The sequence below is a fragment of the Lepidochelys olivacea genome (assembly GCF_965140295.1).
Source record: "Lepidochelys olivacea isolate rLepOli2 genome assembly, chromosome: 14".
Classification (NCBI taxonomy): domain Eukaryota; kingdom Metazoa; phylum Chordata; order Testudines; family Cheloniidae; genus Lepidochelys; species Lepidochelys olivacea.
The window spans coordinates 13,788,870-13,800,984 of NC_140424.1; the positions used below are offsets into that span (position 1 = coordinate 13,788,870).

General features: G+C 49.6%; 1 protein-coding gene across 3 annotated transcripts in view; it reads right to left on the reverse strand.

Annotated features, from left to right (window-relative positions):
- Window positions 1-12,115, reverse strand: part of ACSF2 (acyl-CoA synthetase family member 2) — a 58,753-nt gene that overhangs the window by 30,381 nt on the left and 16,257 nt on the right. For all 3 annotated transcript variants that reach the window (XM_084648015.1, XM_084648014.1, XM_084648013.1), the window contains exons 2-10: window positions 11,589-11,784; window positions 9,904-10,032; window positions 8,803-8,856; window positions 4,842-4,960; window positions 4,124-4,286; window positions 3,568-3,663; window positions 3,016-3,164; window positions 2,426-2,517; window positions 1,372-1,448 (exon numbers count right to left, since the gene is read on the reverse strand). In XM_084648015.1, the coding sequence (XP_084504141.1) occupies window positions 1,372-1,448; window positions 2,426-2,517; window positions 3,016-3,164; window positions 3,568-3,663; window positions 4,124-4,286; window positions 4,842-4,960; window positions 8,803-8,856; window positions 9,904-9,972 (819 nt within the window). In that variant the 5' untranslated portion in view covers window positions 9,973-10,032; window positions 11,589-11,784. The remainder of the gene's footprint in view (window positions 1-1,371; window positions 1,449-2,425; window positions 2,518-3,015; window positions 3,165-3,567; window positions 3,664-4,123; window positions 4,287-4,841; window positions 4,961-8,802; window positions 8,857-9,903; window positions 10,033-11,588; window positions 11,785-12,115) is intronic.

A 12,115-nucleotide genomic window follows, 5' to 3' on the forward strand; every position in this document is an offset into this window, starting at 1 on the left:
AATCCAGACCCTAGTCCCCCTTTATCCTGCCTGCAGGTTCAGAACAAAGTCGTTTTAAAGAAAATGGTTTTATTAGCAGCCCTACTACTGTGCAGGAAGCGGTGACTCACATGTTCCAAGTATTGGCCACCTTGTAATAATGGTGGGGAACATCGTGGGAGGCCACGTATAGGCCTGCTGTAAAGTAAATGCCTGCCACCCCATTGAAGTTCATGGAGTTAGGCCACAGCTGAGTTTGGCCCCTGGTGTTTTAAACTCAGCCCTGACAGCTTCACACAAGAAGCAAAGCCGCAGAGCTCCCTTGAGACATCACCCCGTTCCAGAACAGTTGCCCCCACACTCCCTTCGTGCTGCTCCCTCCTCCCAGAGCACACAGCAGGGCTGACAAAACTCTTGGTATCAGCACGTTCTGAAGCTGCCAGCAATAAGAGCAGAAATCTGACGCCTAGTCTCGTGTGGTTAACCCATCACATCACTGTTTCCTCGCCCTTCACAGGCAGCTTGTTACTTCCTTTAAAGCAAAACAACCAGGCTGTGCGCGCTCACTCGCCTTCAAGGACTCCCAGATCCGTTTCTCAAATGGATAATGAGGGTGAGATCTGGGGCCGATTACACAGAAAGAGACAATGCCCCACTACGTTAAACATAGCTGATGCATTTTGCAGTAAACCCCACTGAATGATGGATGGGACCGGGCTGGACATTCAGAACACCCCGTTGTTCGTGCACAGGAATGAGGGTACACATGCATGCTTAGTGACGGAGTGCAAGTCCTGCTCAGGCACTGTGTGGGTGTGTGTGTAAGAATACACAAGAAGGGCTACAATGTACATGGCACTGGATCTGACCCTCTGCAGGCTCAGGTTCAGGGCGTGTGTGCGAATCATGCAGGAGACTGAACATGTGAGTGCCATCCATGCTGGTCAGCCAGGTGTCTTCCTCAGTGTTTATACTTGAGGATTCAGAGACAGCATGCGCAATAGGAAAAGAGAATTGTCCACTGCAACCAGAAAATAAACAGAGACATGTCCCAGCCTGGGGTACGACCCAATGCGATCACGCTGGGTGCCACGCTCTCCCTTCTCACAGTAGCTGTCCTTGTAGTTTCCTGTGTCCCTCCCCCGATGGGTTGGGCCTCTGATCCCCAGCCCAGTTACTCTACCCTGTACCCCCTTGAAAGGCCAGAAGGCAGGAGGCCTCTGCATCCCATCACACATGGACACATTCATTCAGGGAGCCTCCAGTTCTATCGCTCTGTACACAAGTCACACATGCTCAGGTTCCCGGGTCCCACTGGGAGGGTGTGTGTGGGGGGGGTGGGGGGAAAACACGACCCAGGCAGCCCAGGCCCAAGCATGGAAATCGACTCACCACAATATCCCTCATATTCATCTTGGTCATAATCTTTTTCATGATCTCCGGGGGCACAGGAGACCCTGCAATGATTCCTGGAAGAGAGAAGGCAAGAGGACTACATTGGAGACTCTTCCCCTGGAAATCCCACTGAGAGGGGTCGGTACAGTTAGATCTAACAGCTGACAAAGCCTTTGGGAGGCATCCGGCAACCCCAGCCCTGTCAGCATGCCTCCCTCCTGACCTGGTCAATAGAACCTATTTCAATGGTGGGACAGCGAAGGGTAGAACACAACCTTCCGGATGAGACTGATATTGCACAAGATGAGAGATTACAATGTCAACTTTCAGTGTAATCAACAGACTTGACAGGGTCAGGCCCCTTCCTCAGATTACAGGGAGTTTCAGATGCGCTACCCAGGTACTTCTCATTCACCCATCACAGTAGTCTCTGGGTGCTAACGCTGCCCATAAACTCTACATCACTTGCTTCAGCTGTTGCTATAGGAAATTTCTATTATTGATGCTTTGGGAGGGAAAGGAAAGCTCCAATACAAACGATCTGCACATCAGCTACCTAAAAACTTGGGGAGCAATTCTAAACGAGCAGGGAATTTTACGTGTAAGAAATTCACTACCCACTGCAGCATTGCCCGTTGTCACCCTGGGGAACGTGTACAAAGTACAGTACACCAGGCGTCTGCTGCCACATGTTGGTGGATGGAGGTATGGAAGTCCAACAAGTACAATCCTTCCAGCATACCCCATCCCCTCTCTGTTTCCATAAGACACAACAGCTGGATAACTCCCCCCTAAATGTTCAAGTCATCAGGCCATTGCTCTGAAGAGAGGAGAAGGGTGCTAGAAATAAGGTAATCATGAGCAGAAGATTGTCAAGGTAGGAAAGCACACCATTGAATTAACAGGGCAAAGGAAAGAGCTTGCAACACAAATTCTTCTTCCTCACTAGTGATTTGCTTGCATAGCCAAGCCCATGAGCGTCTGCCTGTCCAGCTGGCTTCCTTGAGGAGAACCAGCAGAGGCCAGTTACCCTGGGTGCTGATGTACTTACCTCCCTGGAGAGATGAGAGGTCATAGCTGTCGAACTCGGGCTGGGACAGCATGTCTATGAACATGGTCGGAGTGCCGTGTAAAAGGGAGCATCTTGAAGGGACAGGAGAGAAAAAGCCAAGCTGCAGAATCAGAGCCTGTGGCAGTAAGGCCTATGTACCCCGCTCCCCACTGCACCTGGGTCAGGCCTTTGAGCCCGCCGGGCAGGCCCAGGAATGATGGGTTTATCATGCAGCAGCACCTTTGCTTTACAGACTACACCCGGACAGCACCTCGGAAATGCAGCCACCGCTGGGGTGGAGGGGATGGTGGCGGGAGAAGGCAGCTGGTTATGTATAGACACACACACCAGTCACTAATCCAAACAAGGAGAGGCCAGGCCTTCCAGCCAAGAGTCAGCAGTGACCAGGGCAAGTTGGGACCAGGGCAGTGGGGCATTTCACAGGTTCCTGGGCGCAACAGGGCCAGGACTCAGACAAACAAGACACTATGCCTCTGCCGCAGTGGGGAGGCCAGGGGCAGGAGCTGCCTGGCAGCAGAGCTGAGCTAAGTGACCCCTCCAGGTGACACTCAAGGGCCCTTGATTCTCACTTCTCTTGAGCCACTGCTTCCAGCACAGCTTTCCCCTCAAAGCTCAGGGATGAGAAGATAGCGGGGGCGCCATGCACAGCCATCACCATACCACCTCCAACGGAGCCCAGGCAGTGGTAGAGGGGTACAGGGAGGGCAGTACGGGATTCCTAGGATCAAGCCAAACAAAAGCAGCAATGAGGAGATAACCCTTCTGGTCTGTCTGAACCATTCTGATGCCTGGCGTACATGGGCCTAACACAGGGCTCTCCCAGAGCCACTTACACCCACGAGATATGGGGGCTGGATAGCAGGGGGAAGGAACTGCCTGAATTGTCATTGTGCCTCGAACCCAGCCCTGTGGGAGTGCCCTCTGCTGGCACCCCGGCAGCACTACATTTCTCCATACTCTGTCCTTAGGGCTCCTCACTAACAGTGCTCTCAGCGCCCCGCACCCACAACTTGGGGGGGGCCTTTCGTTGCATCTTGCTGGGGAGTCATCTGCCTTCTCCACGTGCTCAGTCCCCCTACGGCCGGAGCATAGCCCATCCCCGGCCGACCGAGGAGACTCACCTGCTGATTGACTCCCAGCCTCAACCCAATCAGGTTTGCATTATTCACAATATTTCTGTGAGAGAGGGTGGCCCCTTTGGGGCTTCCAGTTGTGCCCTGAAAGACAGAGAGCATTACGAGATCCTCTTGTATGACCGTCCGTTCAGAGGGACAGGTGCAGAGATTCTCTGTGGTGATCCCTCCCCTCCCCGCTCCGCAGATTTCTGTTCTGCTCTTGTCCTTTAGTCTCCCTCCAGACACGGAGGCCTCTGATCCGACAGCCCAACAAATGATATGACACAGAGCAACTGCAGCTGGGATCAGAGCTCCGTGGCACCCAGGCCCCCCATCTCATCCCTGCTGTCAGCTCCTGGGATAGTGGCAAGCCATGGGAGTGGTGGAGAAACGGGAAAAATCCCAGATGACCTCCTAAAGCCTATTCTGAAAGGGCCAGGGAAGATGGGACAGTATCCACCCCAAGTGGCCAGGTGTCAAAGGGAGCAGCCTGCTTAGCACTGGCCACAGGGGTCACTGGATCTGGTGTCCATTGCAGGGCAGAGCAGCGTGCGGTACCTACAGAAGTGAACTGGATGTTGACGGGCTCGTTGCAGGACAGAGTCTGCTGGACATCTCGTAACTGCTTCATATGGCTGCTGTCCCCAGCCTGCATCACCTCGCTCATCTGGAACGCGCCAGGCAGCTTGGAGTCTAAGGTGATTACAACTGATAGGTCTGGCAGCCTGAGACAAAGAAAAATACAGTCAGCAACAGCAGAGTCAGGAGGACAGACTGCCTTGGTGCTTGTGTTCTGCTAGGGATTAACCCCTGGGATGGGCCCAAAGGCCCCTGTATCGCCTGGACACAGGAAGCAGGAGCTGATTAAGGTAGCTCACAGGGGTAATGCCATACTGGACTCTTCTTCCTTTCTCCTCTTTGGAATGCAGGTTACGTGGGAGGAGCTGTGTATAACACAGGGCACTCAGCTCCAGCCCAGGTGGGTCTAAGCGAGATCTCCTGTTTGCTGGGGAAGGATAATGGCTGATTCCCAACTGGGACAGGATGCGGGTCCCAGATGTTATCAGCCACTGATCTGGGGTCTATTTGGTGCTCAGATAACAGGGTGATGGGTGAAACAGGGTATAAAAGCCTAGACAGAGATATTTGTGTAGGACCTCTTTTCCCCTGGGATTATCCACCAGGCTCAATAGTAGGTTTGTCACCCTGCAAGTGTGAGGACCCAGTGCAGGGCACAGCCCTGGGGGATTGCAAGAGGATCTCTGGTGTTTCTCACTCACCTCTTGCTCTTTATTCCCCCTGGACTGGATTTCTCTAGTTCAGGACAAGTTTGCTTCAGGATCTCATAGTATCTCTGGGTTTTAAACTGAGTGGGGAACACCAGGGCCTTACAACCAACCTGTGTGGGGAGAAAGAGGGAAGTCAGGCTGCAGTGACACCTGCTGCCCAGGGAGTAATGAACAGTCCCTGGAAACCTGACAGCAGGGCACTTGCATTCACTGCTAATGGAAAACCACCACACACACCCTGAGAAACCAAAAGGCAGGAGTTAAACCTTAACACTACCTGGGGCTCTTCCCAGGACTTGTTTGGCTATGAGTGTGTCTTACAACAGCCTCTGTCTAGACTGAGCTTTCAAACCATGTTAGCCCCTTCCTAGAAGGAACCATCCTGTAAGATGGCTTAGAAGCTGGGGCTGGGGACAGCTCCTACACCACACCAGGAGACATTTAAAGAGTCCAACCCTCCTCGTGCCTTGCTGCGACCATGAGCAACCCTGTTTCCCAGCAGAACAGTGACCCCGAGATCCCAGGCTCACATCCACCTGCAGCGTTGGGTTTAATGTTCAGCATTCTAACATTTTGCCCAGAGCGGACATCCCTCTGGGGTGGGATAGCACAGACTTCAGCTGGGCTACACCTGCTTACACCAGGCCTGAATTTGGCCCAGAGTTCATAAATTGTATGTTCCATTTAACATACCATTTCTGAATCTGATGCTGGCAGGAACAGCCTTCCTGAAGGCGACCCTGCCAGTGAGGGAGCCAGCGTCAGATTGAAAGCCAGTTTACATCCGATTTTAGTATTGGGTTGACAGAGCTTAAAAATGGTCCTGTTTCCCCAGCCGGGACTAGATTCCCCCCTCACTTCCATGGCTTACACTCTCCTGTCGCCCCACTGACTTCAGCGGTGCTGCTCCTGACTGAGACAGATGTATGTGTGAGAGGAGGCTCAAACCCGTACAGCCACATTGTCAAAGCAGGGAGCAGCGGATGTGCCCAGGAGCATGCAGCTGCACTGCTGTCACATGCTGATCTGCATGTGCAGCTGTGGGTTTCTGTTGCTTCCTGGGCCCTTTGCATTGTGCTGAAACTCTGCAGTTCCTTTTCCGATTCGCTTGAAAACAGGACAAATGTTACCTGTCACCCCAACCTCACCACGTTAAGAGGAGGCCAAGACATGCCAGTTTTAACCAAGAAATTATTTGCATGTACTCTGTGATTTGCAATGGGAGAGAGCAACAATTGCTTTCACTTTCAGACAGGAATCCACCAGAGACCTCATCTATACAAGGAAGTCTGGGGCTTTGTAACTCGGGGTATGTCTACACAGTAAAGAAAAACCCATGGCTGGCCCACGCCAGCTGACTCAGGCTGGTGGTGTAGGTAGATTGCTTGAGCTCTGGGATGCTCCCTCTCCACAGGGTCCTAGAGCCCTTGCCCCAGCCTAAGCCTGGAAGTCTACAAAGCAATGAAACATCCCCACAGCCTGAGCAGGCCAGCCATGGGTGTCTAGTTGCTGTGTAGACATAGCCTTTAACTCCAGGGACACCATGATCAGGGTCCATTTGTCAGGGATAGACAATTCAAGCCACAATACTATTCTGAAAACTCCAAAGCACCTTGTCTGTAAAGGTAGCTATGTGAGGAGAGGAGATGCTGCAGGAGGGCCCCTCTTAACAGACACGGCAACATCAGCAGTAGATCTTTCTGTAAAGGATCTGCACTGGGAAAGCCATGATCTGTTTGTATTTACAAAGTTCTGGAAATCTGGTGCAGGGAAATGATCGAAGGGAGGAGCAGTTTGGAAAATTGGCTATTTATTATTGTGTGCTGGAGGGAATTATTCTGCAGTGGCAGGAAAAGGATGAGGCTACTGATGGGTTCTGTGATGAATCTATTTGGATAGTCCAAGCCCGTGAGGGAAGGATTTTTGTTTTGCAGATTTCCATTAACAAACAGCAGCAATCTAAGGAGAGACAAGGCACTGGCAGAAGATGAGGACAGGCAGACAGCCTTAATGTCAAAGCTACAAAGAACAGCCATAAATACCAGGGAACCGTTTCTCCTGCCACAGGATACAAGCGACTCCCATTGAAGTCAAGAGGGCATTTTCTGCTCCGCGCCACCCCTTTGTAAATCCAGATGGATTCCACTGACCCTAATGGAGTCGTTCTGAATTTATACCAGTGTAAATGAGAGCAGAGTCTGACCCAAGGAGACCAAGATAAAAACAAAAGCCAAATCCTGGAGGAGGAAACAGAAGCTACTGTTGTCCCTACAGAGCTAATCAGAATGGAAAGCACAAACAAAGCCAGGAGTGGCACAGACAGATGATACAAATAACAGCTGCAGTGAGGCTATGAAAACCCTCCGGTGCCAACACTCAAAGCTAACACAGGCCCCAGAATCCAAGCTCTAGAGACCACCTTTCATTCCTCTCTAAATGCAGCTATCTGTTCCCACCCCTCTGCTCAGGGTGGGCACTAAGGAAACTTTGGGGCAGGAACAGACAACCGTTTGGAAAAGTTCTGTCTGACTCTGAAAAGGGGAAGCCACGTTGGTGAGTTTACACACCAGATTTAACAGGATGACAACTTGAGCGACCAAACTGCAGCACAGGAGCTGACCGTCCACGGCACTGAGGTGGAAGAAAGATCACCCAGTGCTGCTGTAAATTCTCCATTTCAATCTTCTGATGGCATAGGGGATGGACTGGGAAAATCCAGACTGGCATTTTGGTTCCACCTCCTATTGTACTTGGGTTTTAGATTCCCAAACTGAACAAGTTAGAACAGAAGCGCAAGTGGCCCCTTGATCCAGGAAGGATTAATTTTATTCATAAAATATTCAATAGCTTTAATCCCTCATTATTGGGGATTAGAAACCAGAACATCTTAGCCACTAATCGTTCCCTTGCATGCTATCATGCAGAGCTAAGGAAGAGTCCCATGTAGCTCTGGAACCAAGGCAGGCATGTGGGGACTTGAAGCATAGTAGCATGGGAACAGAACATAAAACGTGCGGACAGATGTATAAGAGCCAAGCCAGACTGAGCATAGCCCTGGAAAATACACGGTTGGGAGCAAACCTGCAGTGATGGAGGAGGCTGGCACCTCCAGAAGATTTTCCCCTCTCTGGTTTCAAGGGATTAAATCCTGGCCCCATTGCAGTCAATGGGAGTTCTGCCATTGACTTTAATGGAGCCAGGATTTCACCCTATGATTCTACCATGCCTAACCACTGCCACCGTACACACAGAACTAACAGCCCAGCAAGGCTCAAACAAGGGAAGTTCACAGGGGATTCCAGAGTCGGCGGGGCTCCTGCAGTTATTGACAGGGGCCTACTGACAGGGGCAGAGTCAGTGGGATCAGCAGCTGCTTCGTGTTTTCACATTGGCAGAAGCCCAAGAGTGCAGACAGGTGTTAGCTCCCGAGGGCCGGCTGAAGCAGAACTGGCTCTCACCCTGCAGTCACCCCAGCACACAGCTTCTGAATGGATCTGTCACTCCCAATGCTTTATTGTCCAAGATGAGTAGAACCAACCCTATGCTGGACCCTCGGCACCTGCGTGGTTTCCTCAGCACCAGTCTAGAACCGGCGGCTGGAGACAGAGGGGATGGGACGGGATGCAGGAATCTCTTTGTGGAACAGGTGGGAGGGTAACACAGGGAACAATAATGGAGGAGATTTACTTCTAGGCATTCACACTCAATAGGGCCAATTGCTGCACCGTGGGGCCCCCTGTATACGTGGCCACATGGCCCACACCAGCCCTGTTCACACAGGCTGCCCCAGAAAGATGTTTTTCTGCTGCCTGCATTTCCCAAGTGCCCTCCCTGATCAGAAGTTCTGTTGCCGGTGCAGTTCCCACGGTTACCCTCTGCCTTTAACATCTCCCTGTTTCAAAGCATTTGCGGACAGAATCAAGTGGTGTTACCCGTAAGTGGCCTACAGTACCTTCTTGATCACAAACTCCAGCTCCTGGGCCTGATATGCAGGGTTCACAGACACCTAGAATGGGGAAGAGACAGGAGAATTAATCAAGGCTCTGAAAAAGCCTCAAAGACCCCGTCTTTGCTTTGGAGGAAAAAAAACTCAATGAAAACACACTTGCAGCTTCTTCCTTGTATAGGACAACCAGGATTAGGATAACAACCCAAATTTCATGTTAACCAGGGAAGCCCATTTATCCCCATTTTTACATATAGGGCCTGGAAGTAAAATGACTCTCACAAGGTCAAATGACAAGTCAACAGCAAATCTGGAAATAAAATCCAGGCCCCCTGACTCCTAGCTCATGCTCAGCCCACTACACCATAGTAATTCACATTTCTAGGGACAACCAAAATCCTTTCTGGATAACACAAAGAGTGAAAACTTCACTATCGCATATAGCACACCATAGAAGAAGTTTTGGCCCCCAATGCTGAGCTGAGCCATCAAATTTAGACTTTTGGTAGCCCACTAAGTTAAACCCATCTATTTACCCTGTCTAACATTATATCTTTTGAGTGCCACCACAGCGGGTGATGCTGTACAAAACTTCCAGGAAGACACACTGCAGGCCTTGCCCCATCATGTCTTATGATGTAAACAAGACAAAGCCCTAATGGTGCTATCAGTGACGGCTGAATCTCAAGGGCGGGTGGGGCAGACATCTTAGCATATATATTTTTAAAAGGTCACTTTCTGCAAAGGATTTTCATCCAGAGGCACCACAGAAAGTATTAAGGGGGATTTTAATACTGGTTGGTTATTTGGGGGCACCAGGAATAGATATAAAAATGCATAGCCCCCCTATACATTCCCTCATGCCATCAACACTTGTAAATTATGTCCCAGGGAGGCTGGTCTCACCAGCTTGACGTTTTGCTTTTCTGGGTAATGGAGGGTCAGACTAACGAGAACTGAATGGACCTTGCATGACATCTGCTCCCATTCTTCACCTCAGTTCCCTTACCCAGCACATTATTCAATTTCTCCAAGATCTCCAGGCTTCCCCTTTGTCTCCCCCTCACCCTAAAAAATCCAGACACCTAGACAGACAAGTCTCCTTACCAGGATGATTCCTGCCTGGGCTGTTGCAAATTGCATTAGAACCCACTCATACTTGTTGGGACCCCACATGCCCAGCCGATCTCCCTTCTTCAAGCCAATAGCCAGAAGTCCAGCTGCTGCCTGGTCCACCTGCAAAACACATACGACACCAGATCGGGAGAGAGGCCACCTCGCAGGGTGCATCAGGGCATTTCAATCTCTTGCATGCTAACTTGAAGGCAGCTGAGCTTCATTTTAGCCCCAGTTTAGGAAACTGAAATCAAGCGTTATGCAGCACTACTGCACAGTCTGGCAGCTTATTGCTTGGCGCTGTTCGTTTTATAAACAGCCATGCCTAGTGGACTTACAAAGAACAGATCACCCACACTTATCCGGTGACTGATGGCACGTGAGGCACAAACTCAGCTGTACAAAGGCAGCTGGGAATCTGGTATATTGGACATGTGCAGCCAAGGCCTATGCACCCTGTAACTCCTACATAGGCCCTCAAAATAGGACTTAGATAGTGCTGCTGGATCCATGTACAGGGTGAATTTTAATCACACGGGCCTTATTGCTTACTTCTGAAATAATTTGGATTAAGAACGCAATTTAATGAGAAGTCTGACCCGTCTCATGTTTGAACCCTATCCACATGAGTCAAAACCCAGGCATTATATTAAAGATCATCATTTATCTTGCATAATGGCAAATGCGTTTCAGGTGGGGTTGGACATACACTGTCCAACATCCTCAGTAATGTTTCATTAACTTTCTGACATTCTCTCCTTCTAGTGTTTCCAGATGAGCTGGATTTCAGTCCACACAACTGCTTATAAAATCTCTTTGTAGGGTTCTTTGTTTAAGAAATGGGTATTTTCCAGATGAGTCAGTAAATATTTTAAAAATTAGTGAGTTCTGTGAACAGGGTTTATTCCTGTAAATTAACAAAACTCTAGCAAATCTATAAAAAGCAACACGTGAACACCTTGGATTATCAAGACCATCCATCACATCTAGGATCATACAGCAAATCTAGTGGAAATTCCCTTCCCATTTACAGATGTAATATTGTATGCATATTCAGAATGCCCATTCATACATATTATTATAAACAGGGCCAAGTCCTGTAGTCTTTACTCAGGCAAAACTCTGACTGATTTTAATGAGAATTTTACTTGCGTAACAACTAGGAAGCTACAAGAAAAGGAGGACAGGTGCTCAGTACCTCTGAAAATCAAGTCACACTGATTTCAATGGGATTTGAATTAGACTTCAGAACTTGGCCCAAGATAAAATCAGAGAGAGAGAGAACCACTTCCTAAATGCAGTAATGCAATCTAGAACGTGCATTTACTGCATTACGCATGAGTACTTCCTCTGTGCACTGCCCTCTCCCTTTGCTCTCATGCCTTACAGAGCAGCTCATGAAGATAGGGTAAGCATACATGTGCACACACACACCTGATCACGCACATCAGATGGTAAATCAACATGTAGCTTTGCTATGTATTCAGAGCCAGGATCAGAATCCAAACCAAACCAGCCCAAGCTCTGTTTTCAATCCAGGGACGAAATCACTTTTTTTCATTTCTCCGATGGGTTGATCAAGCCACCCGCTCATACTGCGATTTGGCTGGATTGCAAATTCTCAAGGGTGGTGAGCTGAAGGACTGGACTCTGTAACAGACAAGTTGGCCACTCACTTCTTGTATGAATTGGGCAAATGTCTTCCGAACCCCATCTCGACAGAACACCAGGGCCTCGCGGTCTGGAAACCGATGGGCTGTCTCCTCCAGGCACTGACCCACAGTTTTGGTGAGCAGTGGAATGGTTGTGGTCCCTTGGATGTAGCTGTTGGTTGCTATTGGTGTGACGGGGTTCGTATTTATGTGCAGGGCACTGTAAAAGAAAAGACGAAGATCAACAACAGCTGGGAGACAGACAGTCACCAGTAAGGTCTCCCTTGTGATACTCAACTCACGAAGCACTCCCTAGGCTACTGCCCTTCCTTCTTTTGGATTCATCTTATACTCACATTGGCTTCACTGCACTATAATGTAGCTACAAAAGATTTATAGGTCATGTGGCTCTCAATCCCAACAAGACAGAGGTCTGGTCACTAGAGTGGTTTTGGATATATGGTGTGGTGCTCTGTCCCATCTAGTGGCACCGAGACTACTTAGAGAGAGATTAATGAGTATGGTCTACAGCCTTAGCTAACGGCCTTATG